General features: G+C 45.8%; 1 protein-coding gene across 16 annotated transcripts in view; it reads left to right on the top strand.

Moving 5' to 3' along the window:
• The window catches only part of ERI3 (ERI1 exoribonuclease family member 3), a 129,929-nt gene that overhangs the window by 64,475 nt on the left and 54,259 nt on the right, over positions 1 to 11,195 (top strand). For 14 of the 16 annotated variants that reach the window (XM_014463846.2, XM_014463840.2, XM_014463844.2 and 11 more), the window contains one exon: positions 8,070 to 8,142. The exons of 1 other annotated variant lie outside the window; for it this stretch is intronic. In XM_014463846.2, the coding sequence (XP_014319332.1) occupies positions 8,070 to 8,142 (73 nt within the window). Of the gene's footprint in view, positions 1 to 8,069; positions 8,143 to 11,195 lie in introns of those variants that run through there. One more of the 16 variants, XR_002831524.1, reaches the window with a different exon arrangement.

An 11,195-nucleotide genomic window follows, 5' to 3' on the forward strand; every position in this document is an offset into this window, starting at 1 on the left:
TCTTCCCTTAGCAGAAACTATGATCTTTCTCAGCTGATATTTCGTGTCTTCCTCCATCCTTCCATGTACTCCAGTGCTCCAACTTAAAGCTGTTCTGTCTACTTCTTTTATTGTCCAGTCCACTGAGCAAATTGTGAGCCCCTTATGGGCAGGCGTTAAGTATTACTCTTTTTTTTTTTTTAAATATAAATTCTTTATTGTTTAAAGTATTACATAAGTCTCCTTTTTCCCCCATTGACCTCTCCACGGTCGCCCTCACCCCCCAGCACATGCCCTCACCGCCCCCCCCCATCTGTGTCCATTGGTTATGCTCATATGCATACATACAAGTCCTTTGGTTGATCTCTTACCCCCTTACCCCCCGCCTTCCCTCATAGGTTGGACAGTCTGTTCGATGCTTCTGTGACTCTGGTTCTACTTTGGTTCATCAGTTTATGTTGTTCATTATATTCCACAAATGAGTGAGATCATGTGATATTTATCTTTCTTTGACTGGCTTATTTTGCTTAGCATAATGCTCTCCAGGTCCATACATGCTGTTGCAAATGGTAAGAATTGCTTCTTTTTTACAGCAGCGTAGTATTCCATTGTGTAGATGTACCAGTTTTCTAATCCACTCATCTGCTGATGGGCACTTAGGCTGTTTCCAAATCTTAGCTATTGTAAATTGTGCTGCTATGAACATAGGGGTGCATATGTCCTTTCTGATTGGTGTTTCTGTTTTCTTGGGATATATTCCTAGAAGTGGGATTACTGGGTCAAGTGGAAGTTCCATTTTTAATTTTTTGAGGAAATGCCATACTATTTTCCACAGTGGCTGCACCAGTCTGCATTCCCAACAGCAGCGAAGGAGGGTTCCTTTTTCTCTGCATCCTCTCCAGTACTTATCGTTGTTGATTTATTGATGATAGCCATTCTGACAGGTGTGAGGTGGTACCTCATTGTTGTTTTGAGTTGCATCTCTTGGATGATTAGTGACTTTGAGCATGTTTTCATATGTCTCTTGGCCTTCTGTATGTCTTCTTTCAAAAAGTGTCTATTTAGGTCCTTTGCCCATTTTTTGATCGGATTGTTTATCTTCCTTTTGTTAAGTTGTATAAGTTCCCTATAAATTTTGGAGATTAAACCTTTATCAGAGATAACATTGGCAAATATGTTCTCCCATGAAGTGGGTTTTCTTGTTGTTTTGTTGATGGTTTCTTTTGCTGTGCAGAAGCTTTTTATTTTGATGTAGTCCCATTTGTTTATTTTCTCCTTAGTTTCCATCGCCCTAGGAGCAGGATTGGTAAAGATATTGCTACGACACATGTCTGCAATTTTGCTGCCTATGGCTTCTTATAGGATTTTTATGGTGTCCCGTCTTACGTTTAAGTCCTTTATCCATTTTGAGCTTATTTTTGTGTATGGTGTAAGTTGGTGGTCTAGTTTCTTTTTTTTCTGCATGTATCTGTTCAATTTTTCCAACACCATTTATTGAAGAGACTGTCTTGACTCCATTGTATGCTCTTGCCTCCTTTGTCAAATATTAATTGAGCATAATGGCTTGGGTCAATCTCTGGGTTCTCTGTTCTGTCCCATTAGTCTATATGTCTGTTCTTGTGCCAGTACCAGGCAGTTTTGAGAACAGTGGCTTTGTAGTATACTTTGATATCTGGTATTGTGATCCCTCCAACTTTGTTCTTCTTTCTCAAGATTGCTGCAGCTGTTCGGGATCTTTTTTTATTCCAGATGAATTTTTGGAGAGTTTGTTCTAGGTCTTTGAAGTATGCCATTGGTATTTTAATGGGGATTGCATTGAATCTATAGATTGCTTTGGGTAGTATGGACATTTTAATAATGTTGATTCTACCAATCCATGAACACGGTATATTCTTCCATTTGTTTATGTCTTCCTCTATCTCTTTTTTCAGTGTCCTGTAATTTTATGAGTACAGGTCCTTTACCTCCTTGGTTAAATTTATTCCTAGGTATCTTAATTTTTTTGTTGCAGTGGTAAATGGGATTGTTCTTTTAGTTTATCTTTCTGTGAGTTCATTATTGGTGTATAAAAAAGCCATACATTTCTGGGTGTTAAATTTGTATCTTGCTAAATTGCTGAATTCATTTATTAGTTTAGTAGTTTTTTGATGGAGTCTTTAGGGTGTTCTATGTACAATATCATGTCATCTGTGAATAATGACAATTTTACTTCTTTTCCAATCTGGATGCCTTTTATTTCTTGTTCTTGTCTGATCACTGTGGCTGGCACTTCCAGTACTATGTCGAACAGGAGTGCTGAAAGTGGGCATCCCTGTCTTGTTCCTGTTCTTAAGGGAAATGGTTTTAGTTTTTGCCCATTGAGTATGATGTTGGCTATAGATTTGTCATATAAGGCTTTTATTATGTTGAGGTATGATCTCTCTATTCCGACTTTGCTGAAAATTTTTATCAAAAATGGATGTTGGATTTTTGTCAAATGCCTTTTCTGCATCAATTGATATGGTTATGTGATTTTTGTCTCTCAATTTGTTTATGTGATGTATCACGTTTATTGATTTGTGGATATTATACCAGCCTTGCATCCCTGGAATAAATCCCACTTGGTCATGGTGTATGATCTTTCTAAGGTAATGCTGAATCTGATTTGCTAGAATTTTGTTGAGGATTTTAGCATCTATGTTCATCAGGGATATTGGCCTGTAATTCTCTTTCTTTGTAGTGTCTTTATCTGGTTTTGGGATTAGGGTAATGCTGGCTTCATAGAAAAAGCTTGGAAGTGTGGCTTCCTCCGGAATTTTTTTGAATAGTCTGAGAAGAATAGATTTTAGTTATTCTTTGAATGTTTGGTAAAACTCTCCTGTGAAGCCATCTGGCCCCAGGTTTTTGTTTGCTGGAAGCTTTTTGATGACTGCTTCAATTTCCTCCTTAGTTATTGGCCTATTGAGATTTTTTTTTTTTATTCTTCTTGATTGAGTTTTGGAAGGTTGTATTTTTCTAGGAATATGTCCATTTCCTCTAGGTTGTTTACTTTATTGGCGTAGAGTTGTTCATAGATAGTATTTTTTTTACAATCTTTTGTATTTCTGTGGCATCTGTTGTTATTTCGTCTCTTTCATTTATGATTTTGTTTATTTGGGTCACCCTTTGCTTCTTGGTGAGCCTGGCTAGAGGTTCATCAATCTTGTTTATCCTTTCAAAGAACCAGCTCTTTGTTTCTTCATTGATTTTTTTTTTGTCTCTATTTCATTTATTTCTGCTCTGATCTTTATTATCTCCTTCCTTCTGCTCATTCTGGGATTTTCTTGTTGCTCTCTTTCTAATTCTTTACGTTGTAGAGTTAGATAATTTATTACCAGTTTTTCTTGTTTTTTGAGGTAAGCCTGTAATGCTATGAACTTCCCTCTCAGGACTGCTTTCACTGTGTCCCATAGGTTTTGGATTGTTGTGTTTTCATTGTCATTCATTTCCAGGATGTTTTTATTTTCTTCTTTAATCTCTTTGGTAACCCAGTCATTGTTTAATAGCATGCTGTTCAGCCTCCAAGTGTTTGAATTTTTTTGATTATTTTTATTGTAATTGATTTCTAATATTATGCCTTTGTGGTCTGAGAAGATGCTTGATCTGAATTCAGTCTTCTTGAATTTGGAGAGACTTTGCCTGTGACCCAATATGTGGTCTATATTTGAAAATGTGCCATGTGCATTGAGAAGAATGTATATTTTGTAGCTTTGGGGTGAAATGTTCTGAAGATGTCAATTAAGTCCATCTGATCTAGTGAGTCATTTAGGATTGCTGTTTCTTTGCTGATTTTTTGTCTAGAGGATTTATCCAGTGATGTCAGTGGGGTATTCAAGTCCCCTACTATGATCGTATTGCTGTCAATCTCTCCCTTGATATCTTCCAGAAGTTTTTTGAGTGCTCCTGCATTGGGTGCATATATGTTTACCAGAGTTCTATCCTCTTGTTGTATCGATCCATTGTATCGATCCCTTTAGTATTATGAAGTGGCCTTCCTTATCTCTTGTTATGGCCTTCACTCTGAGGTCTATTTTGTCAGATATAAGTATTGCTGCCCCAGCTTTTTTTTCATTTCCATTTGCCTGAAAGATATTTTTCCATCTCTTCACTTTCAGTCTGTGTGAGTCTCTTGTTCTGAGGTGGGTCTCTTGTAGACGGCATATATATGGGTCATGTTTTCTTATCCATTCAGCCACTCGATGTCTTTTGATTGGAGCACTTAGGCCATTTACGTTTAAAGTTAGTATTGATAGGTACTTCTTTGTAGCTATTTTTATTTTTTGTGCCTGTGTTCCTTCTTCCCTTTGTTTTTTTTCTTCTTTTTACAACAGTCCCTTTAGTATTTCTTGCATTGCTGGGTTGGTAGTGATAAACTCGCTTAGCCTTTTTGTTGTTGTTGTTGTTGTTGTTGTTGTCTGTGAAGCTCCTGATTTCCCCTTCAATTTTGAATGATAGTCTTGCTGGATAGAGTATTCTTGTATTCATTCCCTTGCTTAGCATCACTTTATACTAGTATACTTCCTTCCATTCCTTTCTGGCCTGATGTTTTACTGTTGAGAAATCATTTGATTATCTAATGGGAGATCCCTTGTAGGTAACTTCTGTCTCTCTCTTGCAGCCTTTAAGATTCTTTGTTATTAACATTTGCCATTGTAATTACGATGTGTCTTGGTGTGGGTCTTTTTGGGTACATCTTGTTTAGGACTCTGTGGTTGTGTGACTTTTTCTTCCCCAAATCAGGGAAGTTTTCAGACATTTCTTCAAATAGGTTTTTCTAACCCTTGCTTCTCTTCTTGTCATTCTTGCACCCCTATTATACATATGTTGCTTCATTTCACATTGTCCCAAAGCTCCCTCAGGCTCTCCTCCTGTCTTTTGGTTTTTTTCTTCAATTGCAGTTCAGATTGGGTGTGTTTTGCTGCCCTATTTTCTAATTCGCTAATTTGGTCAACTCTGCTTCTCCTAGTCTCCTGTTGAAAGCTTCTATATTGTTTTTTATTGTAGCTATATCACTCTTTATTTCCTCCTGATTCTTACATAGGTTGTTGATTTTCTCATCCATTCGGTTTATGAACTGTATGACCCTTATTCTGAAGTAAAGACCCGGTGCATGACATTTGTGCACTCAGGGGGCGGTCCCTCAGCCCGGCCCACGCCCTCTTGCAGTCCAGGAGCCCGTGGGGAGCAGGCCTAAGCCATCAGTTGGACATCCTTAGCACTGCTGCAGAGGCAGGAGAGGCTCCCGCCACTGCCGCTGTGCTCGCCAGCCGTGAACCTGGTTTCTGGCTGAGCGGCGCTCCCCCTGTGGGAGTGCACTGACCACCAAGGGGCAGCTCCTACGTTGAGGAGTTTGGGGTAAAACTGGCTCTCCGACATCCCCCAAGGGGTCCCGGATTGTGAGAGGGTGCAGGCCAGGCTGAGGGACTCCACCGGTGCACAATCGGGGCCGGGGAGGGATGTGGGAGGTTGGCCAGCCAGGGAGGGGCTGCAAGAGGGCTCCAGGGCGTGTTCGTCCAGTCTTGCTCAATCCTGATTGGCCGGACCCCAGCAGCAAACTAACCTACCAGTCGGAGCGTCTGCCCCCTGGTGGTCAGTGCATGTCATAGCAACTGGTCGACCGGTCAACTCTCTGCCCCCTGGTGGTCAGTGCATGTCATAGCGAAAGGTTGAGCGGCCTTAGCATATCATTAGCATATTACGCTTTGGTTGAATGGACGACCAGACGACCTGACACTTAGCATATTAGGCTTTTATTATATAGAATTCTTTTTTGACATATTGTATGCCTCGGTTTCATTTAGTTCCTTTTCTGGTGATCCCTCCTTTTCTTTCCTTTGGGGTTTGTTCTTCTGTCTCCCTATTTAGCTTTCATCAAAGGATCTAGGTGTCGAGTCGCGTGGAGCCTGTCGCTGCAGCGGTGGGCTTGGTGGCGGGTCACGTGGTTGTGGGCAGCAGCAGCTCCTTAGACGGTTGTGGGGTGGCCACTTCTTACATGTTCACGGGGCAGCCGCTCCTCACGCAGTCACAGGCATCAGCTGCTCCTCGCGTGGTCGTGGGTGGTGGCTGCTCCTTGAGGAGTCGTGGGGTGGCTGCTCCTCGCGCAGTTGTGGGCAGCAGCTGCTCCACAGGCAGTCGCGGGCGGTGGCTGCTCGCCCTGCTGCTGGAGTGGTCACAGAGCCCGGGGCTGCTGCGTAAGGCTCGACTGTTCGTTCATGCATTCGCGATGCCCAGGGCTAAAGCGTCTGGCTGATGGGAGGGGATTGCCCTCTGGAACTCACAGGAGCCCTCAGCTGGGGAGGCTGGAGTCCTGGTGTCCATGGGTCGGCAGCTGAGGCAGCAGGTCCTTGGCCAGAGTGGCTGTAGGATCCCGGGTGGTGTCTGAGAGCATGCTGGGTGGAGGTGAGGCTGGGCTCCCAGTCACAGCAGCTCTCCCCCTTCGAGATGGTGCAGCCTCTGTGGCAGAGCCGGCACTCCGGGAGAGATTACAGCAGTGGCAGAGACTGCCCAGCTAGGCGAGCCTGTCAGCCAGCCCCTGAGGGTCCTTGAGATCTAGCTCTTCCTCACTCAGACATACACACGCACCACATGTCCACACACTCCCCTTTCACTCCCTCACTCGCACTCTCTCCCTCATTGCCATCCTCCTGGCCGCCATCTTGGAATCAAGTATTATTTTTTGAGTCCTTAGTGCCTGACTCTTACTAAATATCAGCAAATGTTTGGGTGAATGGATTTATGTGAGTAAAATGGCATCCTCAGCTCAAAGGGGAGACAGTTTATAAATTCTAATTTAAAGAAAAAACAAGAACAGACTCTTGGCTTAAATTTTGACTTCTTCTCATCCATCTGCATGGTCTCTATTTGCAGAAAGCCTATGGAAGTCCCTGCCCAGCTATCTCTAAATCCGGTTTCTCCCCTCTCTGCTGTAACAAAACAAGAGGCTAGTGCACTGGAGAGAACATAGGCTTTGGAATGAGACAGACCTGGGTTCATTTCTTGGCACTATCATTTTTTAAGCTGTAGGATCTTAGGTAACCCCTCTGAATCTCATTTTCACATCTATAAAATGTAGGCCACAGTACCTACCTCACAGCATCATTCTGAAGAATAATGTAAAACTTTTAGTAAGATATTTAACATATTGTAGGCCATCAGAAAATAGTAGCTGCTGATATTATTTTGAACTAGAGGCCCAGTGCATGAATTCATGCACGGGTGGGGTCCGGCCGGCCTGGCCCAAATTGGGGCGGATCGGGGCTGGACCTGTTGAGAGGAGGAGACCGCAGGAGGTTGGCCGGCTGGCCCACCCTGATAGGGGTGGGGGGGCCAATTAGGGACCAGCGGTCTGGGGAAGGGGCCCTGCCCCTAATCAGAGTTGGGGGGGGCAATCGGAGGTGGGGCCGGCCGGGGAGAGGGGCTGCAGGAGGTTGGCCGGCTGGCCCCACCCCCTATTGGGGTGGGGGGGGGCGATCAGGGGCGGGGCCTGCTGGGGGGAGGATCTTCAGGAGGTTGGCCAGCCAGCCCCGCCCCCTTTTGGGGTGGGGGTGCTAACGGGGCGGGGCCGGCTGGGGTGGAGGGGCTGCAGGCCAATCAGGGTGTGGCAGGCTGATTGGAGGTGGGGCCAGCCTGGGGGAAGGACCGAGGGGAGGTTGGACAGCCGCCCCACCCTCGATCAGGGTGGGAGAGTCCAGTCAGGGGCGGGGCCGGCTAGGGGGAGGGGCCGAGGGAGGTTGGATGGACGACCCCCCCACCCCCCCTCATCGGGCCGGTTCGCTGGCTGCAGTGGGTGTTATAGCAACTGGTTGTTCCAGTTGTTCCGGCATTCCGGTTGCTGGCTTTTTATATATATAGATAGTCTTCAGGTTTTCACATTTGGATCTGAGGGCTGGATATGAAGCCCAGTGTCCAGGGTGCTGGAGGTGGGGGCCCTTTCTTGGGTGGGATGGGACCCATGGCTAATGGGTGGGCTTTTTGAGGTCTATTTGCCTATGGACTCTATGTTGGATTTCCTAGCTTAAGACTCCATACCTGGGACGTGTGTGCCCAACTTGTTTTCTCTTCCCTTTTTGTAGGCTCCCGGGCCAGTGCCAGTACTTGGGCTTGCCAGTGGCAGATTACTTCAAGCAGTGGATTAATCTGAAAAAGGTACTGTGTCTGAGCCCCACTTGGGTGCTTCGTCAGGTTCTCCTATGCCTCAGATCTCCCCTCCCTTGCTTTCTTTTCTCATTTCTGTTTTTTTCTTTTTGTTGTTCTCATCTTTCCTTTTCTTTCTGTTCTTCTCTTTCTTAACATCCCTGTTTCCTCTTCTCTAGCTAATGAGCCTTGGAAGGTTGTGGTTATTTCTGAAAGTGGGGAGCTGCATGTGGGGACCAGGCTGCTGAGTGGAGTATGACACTTCCCTATTTGGTATCACCCAGATGTGCAGAGAAGTTCCAGTAAGGGGGTTTCAGGTTCTTGCTCAGAGCTGAATCTCTGGGCTGAGCTGTATTATTGCCAGGAGAGATGTGGTACTAACTGAATCTCTGGGGAAGTCTCCTCTTTAATGTGATCATGAGTGTGGCCTCTGACCCTTCTGACTGGCCCTGGTATCTTCCTCTGGTTGGCAGGTAGCGTTGGTTCAGGCTGGCTTTGTCCTGCCTAGCCACAGCAGAGCCTTGCTCACATGAGAAGGGCCATGGAAACTACAGCCCAGTTCCCGACGAGCACCAAGCACCTGGGGAGAGGGCTGAGGCTGTGGGCTGGGAGGTGGGCCGTGGCAGATAATGGATCCTCATAAAACTCTTCTTTCCTAGTGTGTGCTGTACCTCCTAGGTAAACGGAAGAAAGGAGGCGTAGGAATAGACTCCCTAGATCCCTGCTCTAGTGGATCCTTGCTCCAGGAGGCTCAGTGCACTAGGGAGGCTCATCCCCATAAATCCTTCTAAAGTAAGATCAACAGCCCTGGGCAGCCTCAGGAACCCCATGCCACCAGTCAGCAATGACTCCCAGGAAGCTTGGAGAAGGGAAAACACACCAGGGGTCAGAGTAGTGGCTGCCAGGGGGTTCAGAGAAGAGAGGTCAGGCTGGGATCCTAAGGATTTGGGTCTTGAACTGGGCATATTCAAGGGAGATGCAATATGAATCTGAGGAGGAGAGGCTTTCTAGGCAGAGGAAGTAGTGTGCTTTTGGTGTGTGGGGGTGGGGCTAGAGCTAAGTGAGCATGGGAAGGAGCAGTGAGAGAGAATGACCTTGGACTTTGTTCCATAGGTCTCAGGGCAGCCATTATCTGTGGCAATATTTGTGAACTCTTTTGCTTTTCCATGGTACAGAGGCCTCTGCACTCTGCATTGTTTGTACTTTGACCTCTACCCATCTTTCCTGACACACATAGCCCCCCACCGCCTCATGCACCCAAACAACAGCTGCTTACTACCTGCCATCTTTGGCTGTGGAAGCCAGGCTCTGTGCTACCTTCGGCTCTTGGCCTGCGACCTTACTTCTCTGTGAAATGCCCCCTAGGCATCTTCATCGGGTATTTTCCCTCTCCTTAAAGATTCAGCTCAGGTATCACCTCTGCAGTCAGTCTCTTGCCTTGAGGCTCCGTAACACTTTGGATCTTAGAGTGGTGAAACTGAGTCAGTGTGTGTGTTTCCTTACGGCCATGTCTATTTGGAGCACAGAGACTGAATCTGGTTCCTTTCTGTGTCCCCAGTGGCCAGATCAGGGCTAGGTACAGAGTATGTGCTCTGAATGATTGCTGGCTGCCTGGCTGGTCTTTGAGAGCTGGCTCCATAGAGGCCCTCTTACTCAGGATTTCACAGAGTTGCACGTGTGGGTGTGGTTAGGCCTGCGCTCCTAGAAGACAGCATGCCAGCTGTCAGAGTGCATCTGAGGCTGCTTGCTGGCCTTGGCAAATGCAATGTGAAGGCCCTGCCAGGCGAAGCAGGCGCTGACCATGAACAATTGCTCTGTGAAGTTCACTAGACTTTTTGGTATATGGATCGCTCCCTGCCTCTAGGTTCCTTGGCAGAAAGGCAGGAAAGCAGCCGACCCATGTGGTAACATTGCCACTCAGGGCTACCTTGATGCTGCTGCAGGTGGAAGTGGGCTGCCGTAGCCTGTTCAGCTTGGTTCTCTGCCAGATTGTGCTGAACCATAGAGGGGTGAATGGGCACAAGGGGAAACTGAGGACCCTAATCCCAGTTGGCCTTGTGATGGCCCCTTGGGAGGTAAACTTAGCAAGTCTAAGAAAAAACAAGAGGTCTAACCCCTTCCTTCCTGCCCTCTAGCCACCTCATGTTGCAGCTTTGCTTGAAGGTCCAGCAGGAGAGATGTCTTAATTCCAGACTTTGGTTCAGTCCTTGCCAGCAGCCATTCAAATTAGGGAGGCTACAGGGCCCTGGAGGTCCAGGGGCATGGTGATCTTTCTGTTGTTTATACTGCATGACTTAGTGCAGGCTACACAAAGATACCTGCTCCCTTAAAAAGTAACATTAAAAGCAAAACCAGAGAGGTCATTGCCAAGGTTGTGGGAGTATCATGCAAAAGGCTTACTCCATGCCTTCTTTCCCCATATGTGACCCACGCTCTGACTATCTACAGCAGTGATGGCGAACCTTTTGAGCTCGGCGTGTCAGCATTTTGAAAAACCCTAACTTAACTCTGGTGCCGTGTCACATATAGAAATTTTTTGATATTTGCAACCATAGTAAAACAAAGACTTATATTTTTGATATTTATTTTATATATTTAAATGCCATTTAACAAAGAAAAATCAAACAAAAAATGAGTTCACGTGTCACCTCTGATACGCGGGTCATAGGTTCGCCATCACTGATCTACAGGATCCTCTCCTGTCCTTGATCTTACTTGGTCCCTCCTTCCTTTCCTTCTCTTCTCAACTCCCCTACAGAGCTTTTCCCCATTAAAAAAGTGGGGAGGGTTCTGGTCTGCTTGTCCACCTAGATCTGCCTAGTAAGTAAGCAACTGGGAGTAAATTCACCATTCCCATTTTCTAAGGCCTCTAATCTGAGGAAAGGCAAAATGTTGTTTTTCAGCCGCCCTCTCCTGTCCAGAAATGGTGCGGGTTGCATCAGGGAAAAGCAGCTTTTAATGACCAGATTTCCACATCTCCCGCCTCCACCTACTTCCCCTGTAGCACAGTGGAGCAAGCCAATGATTTGCTGACATTTGGAGTGTCATTGAATGATCTTATACTC

The sequence above is a fragment of the Myotis lucifugus genome, unplaced genomic scaffold, assembly GCF_000147115.1.
Source record: "Myotis lucifugus unplaced genomic scaffold, Myoluc2.0 scaffold_222, whole genome shotgun sequence".
In the NCBI taxonomy this organism is placed as follows: domain Eukaryota; kingdom Metazoa; phylum Chordata; class Mammalia; order Chiroptera; family Vespertilionidae; genus Myotis; species Myotis lucifugus.